We start from the raw sequence: 18,920 nt of genomic DNA, 5'->3' as shown, positions 1-18,920 counted from the left end.
AGCCTCTGGTGTTTAAAACCCAGCGAGATGCACCTGGTGCACAGGTAACAGCCCAGCTTATAGACTGAGACAGACTAGGAAGTAGGAAGAGGCCATCCACTTCTCAAATAATTGGCCAGGGAAAACCTTATGAATAGCAAAGAAACACTGTTTGGTCCTGTGGAATAGTCTGTGATAAAATTTCTTATTTCCTACCTCACATGCTTGTAAAGCATCTCTCTTGCCCTCCTTCTTAACTGCCTATCATTTCCCATTGATGATTAAAGCTGGGTTCATTCTGAGCTCAGGGGTAATGAGAGGTTTGAGGTGTATGTCCTCTTTACTTGCATCCTTCACCACCACCTCTACCCCAAGCCTCAGAACATCACCACTCACAGAGTGGAGACTTGATGCATGTTGACTTATGTTTAACTTAGAAGCATTCACCTGAATTCCTACTAAGAAATAACCTTGAAAATTCACCAGCTATTCATCCAGCAAACATTATTAATCACCTTAGTGGGTACAAAAGTGAATAAAGCAGGCCCTTTGATCTTAAGATTTCCAAATCTACTAGGTGTCTCAAAGGTTGTGATGGTGTCTAGTAGATCTTTTCAATTTTTCAAAAAAATTCATGAATTATATATACTGTGCAAAAGCAGAGTGGATCTTTATTTCATTGCTTTCAGTTCTTCTGCTATGTACCTCTTTGCAAAACCTGATTATATATATAATACCAACAAGAAAAAAAAAAAAATCCCAGATTAATGAAGAAAGCCAGCTATTGTCCCCTGTCACCAACAGTCAGATTCAGTCTGAGCCAGGGCAAGCTGGTAGTTCAGAATAACCGGAGAAGACATAAGGTGTCTGTGCAATAGTGGTAATAAATGCTATGCACTGGGCATCTGCAGTGTGTCAGATAATTTGCATATATAGTCACTAAACTTCCCAATGACCCTGCAGATTTGATATCATTACCAGCTTCAGGAAGATCAGAATACATTCCAAAGCCATATAATTAGTAACTTGAAAGCAGGAACCTGAATTAAGCATTATCCCAAATGTAGGGTCTTTTCTCTGCACCACCACTCTACCACCAAGAATCAGAGGATCCCAGAGCTGAACTCAGGTATGTGGGGGAGACATTGTGTAGCTGCATTCTGTTGGGAGAGGTGAGCAAGATCAAACCCTGATCACTCTCTTTTTCTATTTTCCATCCGGCAGGAGTTTATGAGGCTGACAGTGTCTGACATGATGGTAACGTACATCACCATCCTGCTGGGGGACTTCCTACGGGCATGTTTTGTCCGATTCATGAACTACTGCTGGTGCTGGGACTTGGAGGCTGGATTTGTAGGTCCTGGTTTCATGGATATTCTGTGGAAAGGGTGGTTCAACCATCTTGTTTGATACTTACAAGCAGATGCTCTCTTATGCACTCCTTTAGATGCTTAGGGCTGAACTCTGCTCTATGAAAATAGTGAAGTGTTTAATCTGTATTTCCTTTATGTGTCCTATTTGCCTTCTAAAAGGAAACTCTGCTTTTTCCCAGTTTAATTGATCATGTGACTTTCTTATCTGGGAAATGGAGGCAGTTGGTCTTGAGTCAAGGTGGATCATACACTACAGTGCTGAGCAGATGGTTGGCAGAGAAATGCCTAAGAAGCATCAACTCTCATTGCTACCAGTTGCCATCAAGTTGGCCCCAAACTCATGGTGATGCCATGCACAATGGTCTCAGACCGTTGTGATCCACAGGGTTTTCATTGGCTGATTTTTTTAAAGTGGATTATCAGGACTTTCCTCCTAGTCTGTTTTAGTCTGGAAACTCCGCTGAAACCTGTTCAGCATCATAGCAACACGCAAGGCTCCACTGACAAAGACATGTAGTGGCTGCACATGAAGTGCATTAGCCAGCAATCAAACCAGGTCTCCCACATGGAAGGCGAGAATTCTATCTGAACAACCACTGTCCCCATCAACGCTCACTAGGGAAGCTGAAATCCTGGGGCAGGAGGAGGGCAGATGTAGAGGCGAAAGTTTCAAAAACCTAGAATACACCAGTAACACCGTAACTGTTGGTAGTGTCTTCTGGATTATGCTTTGGGAAATCTCCTTCAACTATTATACCTTCCACCTATGATATTCCTCTTACCTACCTACCTGGTAAATGGCCTGTCCTGAGTCTGTGCCACTTCCTTTCTGTAGTGGCCCTCTCTGATCTGCCAGAAATGCCGGTCTACTCATCTATCTTGTTCATTTCTCTTCCATGACACTTCACTCACCTACCATGTAGTCACTGGTGTGTGTGTTGAGGGTGGGGAACTCCCCCTTAATTGAGAAGGTTCATATCTCATTAACCTACATAGCCCCCATCTTGGCCTGCTGTATGGTGCGAGGCCCCAGTAAGGGTCTTGGTACTGGTTTCTGTCACCAGAAATTTGTATTTTGTTTGTTTTAAAGCTTTCTTTTCAGTTGACTGCTGATTTTATTATTAGGTTTACTCCTTGATTATAATTTTAAGGAACAACTCTGATTAGGGAATTTGATAAAATGCTTTCTTAGGGCCCAGGACCTCCCAAGAACACACTGTTAGGTAGACTCTTATGTTTTTTGGGTTTTTTTAATTGGAAAATACATTGAAAAACATTTTAAATTTAAGCATACTCAAGCCTTTTCTTAAAAAGTTAAAAACATGTTAGAGGAACAGAATCTTGAATGCAAAGTCCTTCTTTGTTTACCAGAGCAGGCTCTTTGGGATGGAAGGGTCTTGGCTTGGCAGGTTGGCTGGTAGTGGTGTCTGGCCGACACTACCTAATACACTTCTCTCTTTCTAATTCTCCCCAGCCCTCATATGCTGAGTTTGATATTAGTGGAAATGTACTGGGTTTGATCTTCAATCAAGGAATGATCTGGTGAGTTACCCATTTTATCTAGGAATCACCTCATTCAGGAGTCAAAACCCTGGGATCCTTTCCCAGGCTTGTCTAAATGACAGCTCTTCCTGAGCAGCAAGGAGATCGTCACAATCTTATCTGAGAACAAGCTTGTGAGACTGGACAAATCATCTTTGCTCCTGAACTTCTTTCATTTACATGAAAACTAGGGCCCAGGACTAGATGAAAACCAGGACAGTTTCTGGCCCCCCTCCTCCCCCCACCCCCAGTGCGCTAATGTGGAAATAAAGAAGAAAGGATGAAAGAGGGAGGAGGGAGAAAAGAACGAGGAGAAAGAAGAAGAGAGAGAAAAGGAGGTGTGGGTGGGAGGGAGGGAGGAAGGGCAGGAGGGAGGCAGGGAGAGAGGAAAGAAGGATGGAGGGAGGGAGGAAGGAAGGATGGAGGGAGGGAGGAAGGAAAGAAAACTAAGGAACTCCTTTCTCTGAAAAGGGAGTTGGAGGAGGCATCATAACTGCAGCTAAAGACATTAGGAGCTGCCAAGGATTCACTGCAAGCCACTGTCCAATTTTCTTAATTTAAGAACTTCAAATACTTTTCTGAGCACCAACACTATTTTATGCAGAGCAAGGAGAAACAAGCAGGAGCCATGCAATTTGCTGGATGTCTGGTGGCAAGGTAGTGGTAAAGTCCTGGCCAAAACCCCAACCACTAAGAGTGTCTCCCTCTACAGAGGAATGGATGACTATGGCTTGATGTTAACTAGGTAATCCCTTCCCTTGGGACCCACAGGGAAAGCAGAATGGCCTCATGACCCTAACCCATCAATGCTATTTCCTTCAGTCACCCTCCCTGCACTTTTCCTGCTATTGGGCCAATCAGGTTTCTGGTTTCTGCCCTTCTAGGATGGGCTCCTTCTATGCCCCAGGACTGGTGGGCATTAACGTGCTGCGCCTGCTGACCTCCATGTACTTCCAGTGCTGGGCGGTGATGAGCAGCAACGTTCCCCATGAGCGTGTGTTCAAAGCCTCCCGATCCAACAACTTCTACATGGGCCTCCTGCTGCTGGTGCTCTTCCTCAGCCTCCTGCCCGTAGCCTACACCATCATGTCCCTCCCGCCCTCCTTCGACTGTGGACCATTCAGGTGCAGAGTCTTGGTTGCATGAGAGCAGCTCCTCACCTGGGCAGTCTGCTCAGAGGGCCCTGGCTCAAAATCCCAGTTTTGGTTCCACATCAGCCTGCAAAAGGCCATGGAGCCTTGGGCAAATCATCAGGTTCCTTAGCAGAGTTATTCCATCATGATGGAATGCCTGTCTGCACTGACCAATATGGTAGCCCATAGCCACAAGTGTTGAGTACTTGAAAAGGGTCTACAGCAACTGATAAACCGAATTTAAATGTTATTTACTTCAAATTAATTTTAATTTAAATAACAAGAGTCTAATGGCTATTGTACCAGATAGCACAGTTCTAACCTTTTAATAGGAGTCCCTGGGTGGCACACTCAGCTACTAATCAAAAGGTTAGTGGTTTGAGTCCATCAACAGATGCCTCAGAAGAAAGGCCTGGTGATCTACTGAAAAATCGCAACCTCGAAAAGTCTATGGAGTACAGTTCCACTCTGACACATATGGGGTTGCCATGAGTCTGAATCAGCTGGATTGCAACTAGAAAGACCTTTTAATATATGGGTAATCCACTGCCTTGGATTGCCTTATCATAGGATGATTAATGGAGGAGATATTCTGAAGGTGAAATGGCTGTAGATTTGAAGGTGCCATTCAAATATAAAGCAGCTAAAGTTGACACTCAACTGAGATTCTCATCTGGGCCTCTACACTCTGTGAGGCATTTGCCAGCACTATGGGTTCAGGGGTAGACATCACACTAGTTGAAGAGATTGTATATCATATAAAAAGTTAAACAATAATGCACAGAGGTACATTGAGCAGTACCTCTACTGCTGTCTTTCCAAGTGTGTAGCCCTCAGAAGACAAAGTATCTACTCCATAAAAAGTAGTTCTGTGGGCAGAGCAGTTTGGAACATGCTGCCCCTTGTAGCTGCCACTTTCTCATTTAGAAATAGTCAGTGCAGACTCCTTTACCAAAGGCTCTGAAGAATCGTGCAGTAAGATAATGTGTTTCAGCCAGTGTTTCCAATTCCTATTGGCTGGAAAATCCTTTGTTCATATAATATCTACCAGGATGGGGACCAGAGTGAGGCAAGTGGGTGTCGACTTCACATTTAAATGACCCTGAGAGTGATAACCTCTAAGCGGTGCACCCCAGATGCCTCCCCCAAGTCCCAACTCTGCCTGTCAGCATAGAGAGGCTCATTTGGGGAGATGTTAATCTGGTACTTTTTAGTTTATAAGGGACTTAACTGAAAAACAGGGAGCTCTGGTGTCAATTGACTGCTAACCAGAAGGCTGGAGCTTCAAACCCACCAGCCACTCCTCGGGAGGAACATTGGGTGATCTACTTCCGTAGTGATACCGCCTCCAAAACCCAAGGAGGGGTTGCTATGAGTTGGATCTCACTTCACGGCGGTGAGTTTGGATTTTTGTTTTTTGGGGTTTTTTTTTTTTTTGCAACCAAAAAACCAAACTCATTGCCATCATGTTGATTCTGACTCCTAATGAGCCCCCGTGGGTTTCCAAGGCTGTCAGTCTTTATGGAAGCCGACTGGCTCATCTTTCTTCCATGGGGTGGCTGGTGGATTCAAACCAGTGGCCTTTTGGTTAGCACCCAAATGCCTTAACCACTATACCACCAGAGGTCCTTATAAGGCACTTATCTCAATGTAAAAAGGCCTGTGGTTGGTGTTCCCACAACAAGTGCATAAGCATCAGAGGAGACATTTTCAGGAGTGTCCACAGCAGAGCACAAACCTGCCACAGCAGAATTTGCACAGAAGGAAAAGTAGGGCAAGAACATGCTGAACTGAAGAAGGCCTTGAACACAGGTGGAAGGGGGACCAGGTGGTTGAAACCTCATTGGTTCTGAAGGGCTGGGCTCTGGATGTCAATGCCAATGGCCTTTTGCTTAGACTATACATCTACCCAAGCAAGATGAGCTGGCCTGTGCCATGTCTGGCTCTTGCCATCTGCCCCACTCTTGGCTTACCTGCTACTCTTTTGTTGTTGTGTGCTCTGGAGTCAGACCTGACTCATAGAAACCCCTCCTTGGGTTTCCAAGTCTGTATCACTACGGAAGCAGATTGCCCAACCTTCCTTCTGAGGAGTGGCTGGTGGGTTTAACCACCAGCCTTCTGGTTAGCAGTCAAGTGCCTTAGGCACTACGCTACCAGAGCTTCTCTGAGGAGGCCTGAAAATCAGATAGCAAGAGAAAGGAGCTGAAAATGGAATTCAACACTCTTCTGCTCAAATCACACCCACAGCAAGAATGTTCATCCCTGTCATCGTCAGCTGTCCTCTCACTTGCTTCAGGTCTTTTTGAAAGGTCATCTCAGTGAGGCCTTCCCTAGAGACCCTAACTAAATTGTCACACACATACTTTGTATCACTATTTCTGCTTATTGTATCTCCTTAGTCTGTATCAACATCTAATGTACCATAATTTTTGCTTATTTACTTCTTTATTGTCTGATTCCACCATCAGGATGTGTATACATGCTGAGAGCGGCGACTTTTGCTTCTTTTTTCACTTCTATGTTCTTAGTGTCTAAAAGCCAATGCCTAGTGTATGGTAGATGCTCAAACTAGATCCCTCACTGTGATAACTCAGTAGTACAGGGAGGGACTAAGGGCTTGGACCAAAGCAAATGCCTGCAGCAGACAGACTAGTAACATAAACGAATGAGGTGAGTAGCATTACACAGCATAAGGTTACAAGTAGGGGTTGGCAAACTACATATATAGCTCATGGGCCAAATCCAGATGGCCACTTGTTTTGTAAATAAAGTTTTAGTGGAACACAGTCATCTCCATTCACTTACATATTGTCTATAGCTACTTTCAGCAGAAATAAGTGATTGCACACATTTAGGCCCACAAAGCTTAAAATCTTTATTATCTTCCTTTTTTTCAGAAAAAGGAAGATAATAGAGATTTTAGGTTCTATCTTCTGGTTTAGAACATAGAATCTGAAGCCAGCTCTGCCATTTACTAGCTGGATGATCTTGAAAAACTTACTTAAATTTTCTGCACTGCAGGTTCATTGCCTACAAGATGTAAATAATAGTAATGCCTATGTGTTTTGGTTGTTATGAGGATAGAGTGTGTTCTTTGTACAGTGCATAAAGGACTATGTGGACCCATAGGAAGGGGCATCATATGAGTTTGTTGCCTGAGTCCTGCCCAAGTTGGTGCTCACAATAAAACCCTTTAATTTTTTTATTACTGCAATTAATTCAAGTTAAAAAAAAAAAAATAATATTTTAGCCCACTGAACTAACCTGTGAACATGGACTGCACGTTGGCCAGCATTTCACCTCAATGGCCTGAGTATCTCTCTAGTCTTTTAAATTTCTAAGGGAGATGAGAGTTGATTTTGAACTTCCTCTCTTTTCTCTCTGGCTTCATTGAAATCTATTAGCAGGTCTTATAATTGGCTGGGGGGTAGTGAGGAAGAAAGAAAGATGTCAAGAACCATAATAATCTCCAGTGTGGTCACTCCCTTCTCAGTGAAGGGGACAGTGGTGGTAATAAGGAGATAGCCAAGGTGTCCTGAATAACTTGTTTGTGCCAGACATTTCATGGGATGTATTTAATCCTTGTAACAGTGCTGTGAGATGGGAAACATTATCTGCTCTGGGTCAGCAAACTTTTTCTATAAAGAGACTGATAGTAAACATTTTAGGTTTTGCAAGTGAAGAAACAAAATCAGGGATATAATGTAGGTACTTATATAACAAAAGACAAATGTCTACAAAGTTTTTGCTGACAAAATTCAAAATATAATAATAGAAGGTTTTGTTTGTTTGCTTGTTTGTTTATAATACAGGTCTACCAATAAGAAGAATGGAATTCTTTTTTAAGGGAAGGATAACATTTCATACCACCACTTGTCTGTCAGTTTGTCATACTATAGTGGCTTGCGTGTCGCTGTGATGCTGGAAGCTATATTCTCTTACAGTTTGGAGGCTTTAAGTCTGAGTTCAAGGTGCCAGGCTCTAGGGGCTGTGTAAAAGCCCCTCGACCTTGGGCTTCAGCTCTGCCTCTTGCTCCTGGCCCACTGAAACTAGAGGCATCTCTTCACTCAGGCAGCTACTGGCTGCTGAGGCTAACAAGCCCAAGGTTGACAAATAAAATGGCACAGTCCCGATGTTACCAAACCACATGGCAGGCCATTAATTCAAGTCTATTGAAAGTCCCAGGATCGGCAGAGCATGGCAGACTGCTGAACAACAACATGGCTACATGCAGGGTTCAAGCATGCCATAAACTAGACACCATTCTCCAAGGCTTCTTCTTATATACAGGAAGCAGACCACATCCCTAATGCAGCTACTCAGTTGCTCACAGTAGATTCCACCATGGAGTTGATTACCAGTCTCATCATGGGGAATACTACATCCAGCTGCCCAGCAACTCAACCAGGCCCAGCCAAGTTGACACACAAACTGAACTACCAAAAAGGAGAAGAATGTTCTTGGCATTTCTCAAACTGAAAGAACTGAAATATACATATATGCCTTGAGTTGTGATATTGAAGGACTGTATGTGCAAAATACCGAATGAATGCAGGAAGCATCAAAAGAAGATGGAAGGAATAGTAGAGTTACTGTACCAAAAAGAATTGGTTGACATTCAACCATTTCAGGAGGTAGCATATTATGATCAAGAACCAATGGTATTAAAGGAAGAACTCCAAGCTGCACTGAAGCAATTGGTGAAAAACAAGGTTCCAGAAATTGACAGAATATCCACTGAGATGTTTCAACAAACAGATGCAGCACTGGAGGCGCTCATGCATTTATGCCAAGAAATTTGGAAGACAGCTACCTGGCCAGCAGACTGGAAGAAATAATATTTATGCTCATCCAAAAAAAGGTGATCCAACAGAATGTGGACATTATTGAACCATATTATTAATATCACATGCAGGAAAAATTTTGGTGAAGGTAATTCATAAACAGTTGCAGCAGTACATCAATAGGGAACTGCCCAAAATTTAAGCTGTATTCAGAAGAGGGCTTGGAATGAAGGGTATCATTGCTGATGCCAGATGGATCTTGGTTGAAAGCAAAGAATACCAGAAAGGTATTTACCTGTGCTTTAACAACTATACAAAGGCATTCGATTGTGCGGATCATAACAAATTATGAATACCATTGTGAAGAATGGGAATTCCAGAACACTTAATTGTCCTCATGAGGAACCTGTACATAGACCAAGAAACAGTCATTTGAACAAAACAGGTGAATACTGCATAGTTTAAAATCAGGAAAGGTGTGTATCCGGGCTGTATCCTTTCACCATATTTATTCAATCTGTATGCTGAGTAAATAATCTGAGAAACTGGATTATATGAAGAACACAGCATTAGGATTGGAGGAAGACTCATTAACGACCTGAGATTTGCAGATGACACAATCTTGCTTGCTGAAAATAAAGAAGATTTGAAGCACTTACCGATGAAGATCAAAGACTACAGCTTTCAGTATGGATTACACCTCAACATAAAGAAAACAAAAATCCTCGCAACTGGACCAATGAGCAACATCATGATAAATGGAGAGAAGATTGAAGCTGTTAAGGAATTCATTTTACTTGGCTCCATAATGAATGCCCACAGAAGCAGCAGTCAAAAAATCAAACAACACAATTCATTGGGCAAATAGGCTGCAAGAGACCTCTTCAAAGTGTTTAAGAGCATAGATGTCACTTTGAAGACTAAGGTGCAACTAACCCAAGCTTTCGATAGCCCCATATGCGTGTGAGAGCTGGACAATGAATAAGGAAGATGACAGAAGAATTGATGCATTTGAATTGTGGTGTTGCCAATGAATACTGAAGGTTCAATGGACTGCTATAAGAGTGAACAAATCTGTCTTGGAAGCAGTACAGCCAGAATTCTCCTGAGACGTGAGGATGGCCAGACTATGCCTCTCATACTTTGGTCATGTTGTCAGAAAGGAACAATCCCTGGAGAAGGATAGCATGCTTGGTAAAGTAGAGGGTCAGCGAAAAAGGGGAAGACCCTCAATGAGATAAACTGAGACAGTGGCTGCAATGATGGGCTCAAGCATAGCATGGTTTGTGAGGACGGTGTAGGACTGGGCAGTGTTGCATTCTGTTGTAGACAGGGTCACTGTCAGTCAACTGACTCGATGGCACCTAACCATAGCATTTCACATAATAAGGGTTCAAAGTTCAAACACAATAAAAGTTCATCTGCTGATGCTGATCTGTAAAGAGATTTTACGTGTTTTGCTTTGAAAATGTCTTTTCACACAGATAGGCACTTCCAGATACTGGTGTCAATCCAGAAGCATGATTTTAATTGTGCATATTCATCCCTTGGAAGGCATTTATAGAATTCCATTAGATCTGTTAGACCTTTTATCAATAATTGCCATTTAGCATGTCATTATGTTGTAGATTAATCACTTCCCATTGAATTAGATGGAAGATCCTCAACTGCACAGATAACTGGATTATGAAAAATGGAGATTTTTTTTAGTACTTGCATTGAGATTGGGAAAATGTTGCTGCCACTGTAGTTTAAGCTAAGAAATTATATTCACTCCAAATCTGTTTGAGAATGCAAACTTTTATTCTTGTAACTTTTGAGAGCTTGAGTCAGTGAAAGAGGGGAAGACCCTGCGTAAAGTAGATGGTCAGAGAAAAAGGGGAAGACTCTCAACAAGATGGATTGACACAGTGGCTGCAATGATGTGCTTACGTACAGCAGAGAGTGTAAGGGTGGCACAGGACTGGGCAGTATTTCACTCTCTTCCACATAGGGCCTCTATGAGGTGGAGTTGACTCGACAGCACCTAAGAACAACAGCATGACTGTTGAGAGCATAGGAAATGTATAGAGCCCTTAACATTTGTGATTCAGACATGAATTTTCAAAAAGGCTTTGCCACAATGTAAGTTTCACCTATAAGTACTATTTAGCCAGCCTTGTGATGTAATACTGAATTTATGCAGAGACATTATCAAGCCTGCAATAAAAGCTAATCCCCAAGAACATTCAATGTTCAGTAATAGCTCTTGAGGGGCAGTTCTTCTCATTTAGAAATTTTTCAATCTCTGACCTTAGCTCAAAAGATCACAAAAAAGCTTTACTATTACTCAGTCATTGAGGTCCTATGTAGTAGGGCAAATAAAGATATTCAGTTTCTGCTTACAACAAAAATTTACAAACTTGAAAATGGTTAAGTCATGAGAGTACAGGCAGACCCCAGATTATGAACAAGAATTTGTTTCTGTGTGTTTAAGTCAAATTTGTAGACAAATCAGAGCAGGTGAATACGGTTATTTAGCCTTACTTTGGTGCAATAGAAGCTTTTCCAGTGATTTAAAATCTGCACCTTCATCAAGTGAAGATAACTGTGATGAAGAATTTGTTAAAATTACATGTTGGTTCATGTGGTAGTTAAAGTTATGTGTCAACTTGGCTGGGCCTGGTTGAGTGGCTGGGCAGCTGGATGTAGTATTCCCCATGACGAGACTGGTAATCAGCTCCATGGTGGAATCTGCTGTGAGTAGCTGGGTAGCTGCCTTGGGGATGTGAGCTGCTCCCAATATATAAGGAGAAGCTTTAGGAATGATCTGCAGCTGTTGGCACGCTTGAACCCTGCACATAGTCCAATTATTATTCATCAGTCTGCCATGTTGTCTGCCCATCTTGGGACTTTCAATCGACTTGAATCAGTGGCCTGCCATGTGGTTTGGTAATATCGAGACAATGCCTTTTTACTTGTCGACCTTGGGTTTGTCAGCCTCAGCAGCCAGCAGCTGACTGAGTGAAGAAAGCCTCCAGCTTCAGTGGGCCGGGAGCAAGAGACAGAGCTGAAGCCCAAGGTCGAGGGGCTTTCATCCAGCCCCTAGAACCAGGCTCCTTGAACTCAGACTTCTAGCCTCCAAAACTGTAAGAGAATAAACTCCTGTTTGTTAAAGACACCGATTTGTGATATATGTCTGTTGGAAAAGCACGAGAGGTAACCAAAACAGTTGAGTTGTTTCAAAGTGTGAGCAAACTTACATAGCATTAAAGAGCCAGTATCAGTTGTCAGTAAATTGGACATTCATAACCTAAAGACTCCGTGTAAATAAAATTCACCATTGACACCACTGGTTCAATCATAGGTGATAGATTCATTTTTTAAAAATTACCTGCTGATGACTAATAATATAATAGCCATAGACTTTAAACACCTAATATTTCACAAGCTTTGTAAATTTGTTCAATGCAGGACCCTTATCAGTTGTAGTACACCTTAGCCAATTCTACTTCAGGTTTTACTGAGTTATCGTTCTCTCAACTTCTTCGAAAGTATTCCTGCCCATATTTATTCCACATAAACTATTCATAAAGACTAATTATTCAGTCACTTCAAACTTGGCATTAACTCCTCAAATAAACACTAACTGAGCAGTATCAGTAACAGCTATCAGCCAAGGAAAACCACTTGAAATTATTTGCTTTGTTATTTAATAGGCATTGCTCTCAAGGCCTAACTCTTCAAGAAACTGCTCTTGCTTGAAAATCTAATAATCTTAAACAAGTTTATTTTCTTGGATGCATTTCTTCAGCTGCTGCAATCAAACACAATTTAACTATAGCATTTCAAAAAATGGCTTTCCTTGCTTGGCTGACAAATAAGTCATTTGGAAAGTAACTTTGGTTTCAGTTTCTTTTTACTTTTTGAAGAAATTCTGCTATGATGAGATATTGTCATACATTTTCACATTTTTCTGACCATTACTTTCCTGTGAGTTGGGAATATTGTGCTGAGTCCTTAGTATAGTAATGTCGGTTTATACTGTATCCTTTCAGCACAGCTATGGGGTCATTGCAAAACAAGCATAACGCTTTTCCCTCTGTAATCAATAAATGCAACCACTGCATTGGAGTCGGATCCAACTCATAAGCGACCCTTCCTTGGGTTTCTGAGGCAGTATGACTATGGATAGATTGCCCAACCTTCCTTCCGAGGAATGGCTGGTGGGTTTGAACTGCCAGTCTTCTGGTTACCAGTCAAATGCCTTAGGCACTACGCTACCAGCTGAAAAATAGCCCCCAAAGATATTCAGGTCCTAGTCCTTGGAACCTGTGAAAGTTACTTCATATGACAAAAAGGTCTTTTCTGGTGTGATTAAGTTAAAGATCTTGAGGTGGGGAGATTATCCTGGATTATCTTGATGGGCCCTACATGTAACCAAAAGTGCCTTTATAAGAGGGAGCCAGAAGGCGATTTGACTGTATAAGAGCAGGAGGTGATGTTGACCATGTAGGCAGAGAGATTTGAAGATGCTATGCTGCTGGCTTTGAAAGTGTAGGAAGGGCCATGAGCCGAAGAATGCAAGGAACACAACTCTAGAATTTGGAAAAGGCAAGGAAATGGATTATCCCCTAGAGCCTTCAGAGGAAATACAGCCCTGCTGACACCTTGGTTTTGGCCCAGTGAAACCACTTCAGACCTCTGGCTTCCAGAACTGGAAGAGAATACATTTGAATTGTTTTAAGTCACCAAATTTGTGATTATTTGTTACAGTTCCACTAGAATCTAATGTACTGTCTGCCTTAGTTATCTAGTGCTGCTAGAACAGAAATACAAGTGAGTGACTTTAAGAAACAGAAATTCATTTCCTGTTTAAGAGGCTAGAAGTCTGAATTCAGGCACCAACGCTACGGGAAGGCTTTTAGTCTCTGTCAGCTCTGAGGGGAGGTTCTTGTCTCTTCAGCTTCTATTCCTTAGCTCCTTGGTGATCATCACTTGAAATGGCATCTCTTTCCCAACTTCTGCTTTTTTTCTTGCTGGTTTAATCTCTTTTATATCTCAAAAGAGATTGATTCAAGATATATCCTACACTAATCTTGCCTCCCTAATATAACAAAGACAACCCATTCCCAAATGGGATCACAACCACATGCATAGAAGTTAGGATTTACAACACATATTTTGGGGGACACAGTTCAATCTCTAACACCACCTAATTTGACTATGCCTTAAAAGCATGACATTTGAAGTCAACTTTCCTCCTCTTGTTTTGGCATGATGAGTATGCACTGGTAATAAAAAAAAAAAAAAAAGTGGATTAAATGTCATGATATGGCAATGTTCATGGTACTGGAAATGCTGTTGTAACTGCATCATTGGGATTTGTAGTGTGCTGCACTCCAGTGCCAAACAATGAGAGCCACAAATGATCTTTGACACAATTACTCATCTCGCCATTGCAAAATGAATGCAGCCACAGATGATACATAAATGAATGAGCATGCTGTGTTCCAATAAAACTTTAATTACAGACACTGGAATTTGAATTTCAAATTTCTGTATTTATGAGTCACAAAATATTATCTTTCCTTTGATTTTTTTTTTCCAATCATTTAAAAATGAAAAAATCATTCTTAGCTCACAGGCCATACAAAAACAAGTTTTAAGCTGGATTTGGCCCAACAGGCTTAGTTTGTGAATTCCTGATCTACACCTTTCACAAAAGAAAATGAGGCTGCTAGTTGCAACATTTACACCACTTGTCTGTCAGTTTGCCATTCTGTGGTGGCTCGTGTATTGCTATGAGGCTGGATGCTATGCCACCAGTATTTCAAATGCCAGCAGGGTCACCCATGGTGGACAAGTTTCAGCAGAGCTTCCAGACTAAGATAGAATCGGAAGAAGGAAGGGGCCATCCACTTCTCAAAGAATTGGCCAGTGAAAACCTTATGAATAGCAGTGAAACACTGTCTGACATATTACTGGAAAATTTTATGAGTAGCCCTGAAACATTGTCCAATATAGCACCAGAAGATGAGCCCCTCAGGTAGGAAGGCACTCCAAACATGACTAGGGAAGAGCTGCTTCCTCAGAGTATAGCTAACCTTAATGATGTGGATAGAATAAAGTTTTTGGGACCACCATTTGCTGATGTGGCAAATGATGTGACAACTCAAAATGGGGAGAAACAGCTGCAAATATCCATTAATAATCAGAACATGAAATGCACAAGTATGAATCTAGGAAAATTTAAAGTTGTCAAAAATGAAATAGTACACATGAAGATCGATATCCTAGACATTAGTGACCTGAAATGGACTGGTTTTGGCCATTTTTAATCATACAAACATCTAATCTACTATGCCAGGATTGACCAATTGAAGAGGAATGGTGTGGCATTTATCATCATGAAGAGTGTTTCAAGATCTATCCTGAAGTACAGTGCTGTCTGTGATAGGATAATGCTTCTATGCCTAGAAGGAAGACCAGTTAATACTGTTGTTGTTGTTAGGTGCCATTGAGTCATCTCCGACTCATAGCAACCCTTTGCATGGCAGAATGAAACACTGCCCGGTCCTGTGCCAGCCTCATGATCCTTATTATACCTGAACCCATCATTGCAGCCACTGTGTCAATCCATCTCCTTGAGGGCCTTCCCCTCTTTTGTTGATCCTGCACTTTACAAAGCATGATATCCTTCTCCAGGGAGTGGAATGGTTACTTCTGACAACATGACCAAAGTAGGTCAGATGAAGTCTGGCCATTCTCACTTCCAAGGAGCATCCTTGCTGCACTTCTTCCAGGACAGATTTGTTAGTCCTTTTAGCAGTCCATGGTACTCTTAGCTTAGCTAAGTTAATACTATTATCATTCAAATTTATACACCAACCACCAAAGCCAAAGATGAGGAAATTGAAGATTTTTACCAACTTCTGCAGTCTAAAATTGACCAAACATGCAATCAAGATGTGTTGATTATCACTGGTGATTGGAAACAGAAAAAATCACCAGTGGCTGGAAAATATGGCCTTGGTATAGAAATAATGTTGGAGATCACAGGATAGAATTATGCAAGACCAATGACTTATTCATTGCAAATACCTTTTTTCAACAACACAAATGATGACTACACTTGTGGGTGTCACCACAGGAGTCAGATTGACTACATCTCTGGAAAGAGGTGATGAAGAAGCTCAACATCTTCAGCAAAAACAAGGCCAAGAGCTAACTGTGGAACAGACCATCAGTTGCTCATTTGCAAGTTCAAGTTGAACATGAAGCCAATTAAAAGAAGTGTGCAAGAGCCAAAAATATGACCTTGATTATATCCCTCCTGAATTTAGAGACTATCTAAAGAATAGATTTGATATATTGAACACCATGACCAAAAACCAGAGGAATTGTGGGATGACATCAAGAACATCATCCATGAAGAAAGCAAAACATCGTTAAAAAGACAGGGAAGGAAGAAAAGACCAAAATGGATGTCTGAAGAGACTCTGAAACTTGCCCTTTAATGGAGAGTAGCTAAAGCAAATGGAAGAAATGACGAGATGAAAGAGCTTAACAGGGACTGCCAGTAAGATGGAGGAATAGGCAGACAAGCTACACAGACCCCCTTCAACAAAGAAAAGAGAAACCAATTGACGGAGATACAGAAGATAATCCCTGAGCCCTGAGCTTTGAAAGGAACTTTACAGAAGTGGATTAGGCACCAACTAGTGGAAAAACCTGAATGAAAACAATGAGTACAGAGATGGATAGAGGCGCAGACTGTCAGCTACTCTGAGGGCACCAACAGCCTGAATATTTCCAAGTGGTGTTGGGACCTGAGAATTGACCTACAGATCAGCCCTGGTTGCCAAGAGCTGCAAGGATAACTGCATTGGTGGCCTATGACTAGGAAGGGAAACAGCAAGGAGGGAGACAACCTGAGCTGTGGACTTTTGGCTGTCCAGAGGGCACAGCCATTTTGATTGTTTACAAGTGGTGGCCATTTTGGATATTTAAAGTGACCAAGGGTGGAGCCATTATCAGTGTTTACAAGTGTTGGCTATATTGGATATTTAAAGTGACAGCATTCTCATTTGGATTCTAGGGATCTAAAACTAGGCTCTGTTTGCCAAGGACAGCAGGGACATATGGGAGGCTGACAACGGGAAAGGAGACAGGTGGTGAGTGTATTAGTGCTGCCAACTAGCAAATAGAGGAGCGTAGTACTCTACTTACATAGATAACATCCAAAGAAAACAAACATCATGGGCAAGTCACATCAACGTACAATCGCCAATTAAATATATACACAAAAAGTCACAATGCCTCAGAGAAAACAGAGCATCACAGCCCACACAAAAGAGCAAAATAAAGCAGGGGAAACAAAGAACGAGGATACAAACCCAGAACACATCCCTGAGGAAGAAGTAGCATTGGAACTCTCTGATAAGGAATTCAAAAGAATCATATTTAGGTACCTTCAATGGACTGAGAGATAGATCAAGGAAAACACTGAAAAAATTGAGGAAAACATAGAAAAAAACCCAGAACAATTTTGAAAGACAATACAAGAACAAAATGACAAAATAAATGAAAAATTAGAAATGATCTGAAATCTACAGATAGAAATCCAAAAGATTAATATGAAATTTTCAGAAATAGATAACACATTGAACAGGCAAAGAAGTAGAATTGAATCAATTGAAGACAGAATTAGTGAGATGGAAGACAAATACCTCAATACTTCTTGGGAAGGGGGTCAATCAGAAAAAAGACAAAAAATGAAGAAAGCCTAAGGAATAACCTACATGTGATCAGAATTCCAGAACAAGAAGAGAGAAATTAAAAAAAAGCACAGAGAAAATTGTTGAAGATCAGTTGGAAGAGAATTTCCCTGGTATGATGAAAGATGAGAATATATCCATTTAAGAAGTCCAGTGAACCCCAAACCAGATAGACCCCAAAAGAAAATCACCAAGACATATCATCATCAAACTCACCAAAACCAAAGACAAAGAATCCTGAAAGCAGCATGCGAAAAAGTTGCCTGCAAGGGGCAACCGATAAGACTAAGCTTCGATTTCTTGGCAGAAACCATTACAGATGAGAAGACAATGAGATAGTATATATAAAACCCTGAAAGAAAAAAAATTTCCAACCAAGAATTATATATCCAGCAAAATTATCCCTCAAATATGATGGTGAAATTAGGACATTTCTAGATAAGCAGAAATTAAGGGACTTTGTTAAAACCAGACCAACCTTACAAGAGATACTACAGGAAGTCCTTTGGACAGAGAACCAACAACAGCAAACAACCATTAACACACATGATAACATAACCCAGAAATTAACCTAATTATGGAAGTATCCAAAGTAAATAAGCCCACAAGATTGTAAACAGGAAACCAGAGACATCAATTGACAAATGAGGACAAATACAAACTAAAAAGAGGGGAAAAAATAGTGTAGTTACAGAACTTCTAAAAGGTAGAGAAGTCAAGACAACTGCAAATTAGAATGGACCATTCTAAACTTGGGAAGAAAATTATAAATCACAGGGTAACCTCAAAGAAAAATGATAAACCTTCACATCAAAATGAAGAGGACTAGCACAAATATTTAGCAAATATTAAAACAATAGCAATGAAGGAAGTGATAATACAATTCATAAACAAAATGAGCTCAGCACAGAAATTACATGGAACAAAGAAATCAGCAACACCATGAAAAAAGCACATAACCAAATGATGGCAATAAATTCATACTTGTTGATAATTGCACTGAATGTCAATGGACTAAATGCACCACTCAAGAGACAGAGACTTGCTGACTGGATAAGAAAACATAACTCATCAATATGCTGTCTATAAGAGACACACCTTAGAGACAAAGACAAAAATGGCCTAAAAATCAAAGTTGGAAAAAGATATATCAAGCAAATGCCAACCAAAAAAAGCAGGAGTGGCAATATTAATTTCTGATAAAATTGACTTTAAGACAAAAACCACCGTAAGAGACAAAGAAGGACAGCATATAATGATAAAAGGAATGATTGAACAAGAGGACATAACCATAATAAGTATCTATGCACCCAATGAAAGAGCCCCAAAATAAAAACACAGAGAAAATTG

General features: G+C 41.0%; 1 protein-coding gene across 1 annotated transcript in view; it reads left to right on the top strand.

Annotated features, from left to right (window-relative positions):
• The window catches only part of TMC2 (transmembrane channel like 2), a 175,258-nt gene that overhangs the window by 138,540 nt on the left and 17,798 nt on the right, over nucleotides 1–18,920 (top strand). Inside the window, exons 12-14 of the mRNA XM_007934687.2 lie at nucleotides 1,204–1,332; nucleotides 2,827–2,894; nucleotides 3,779–4,018. Coding sequence (XP_007932878.2) covers nucleotides 1,204–1,332; nucleotides 2,827–2,894; nucleotides 3,779–4,018 — 437 coding nt within the window. The remainder of the gene's footprint in view (nucleotides 1–1,203; nucleotides 1,333–2,826; nucleotides 2,895–3,778; nucleotides 4,019–18,920) is intronic.

Source organism: Orycteropus afer, unplaced genomic scaffold (assembly GCF_000298275.1).
Source record: "Orycteropus afer afer isolate SDZICR_OR568_19922 unplaced genomic scaffold, OryAfe1.0 scaffold00020, whole genome shotgun sequence".
Lineage (NCBI taxonomy): Eukaryota > Metazoa > Chordata > Mammalia > Tubulidentata > Orycteropodidae > Orycteropus > Orycteropus afer.
This window is presented reverse-complemented; position numbering and strand designations above follow the sequence as displayed.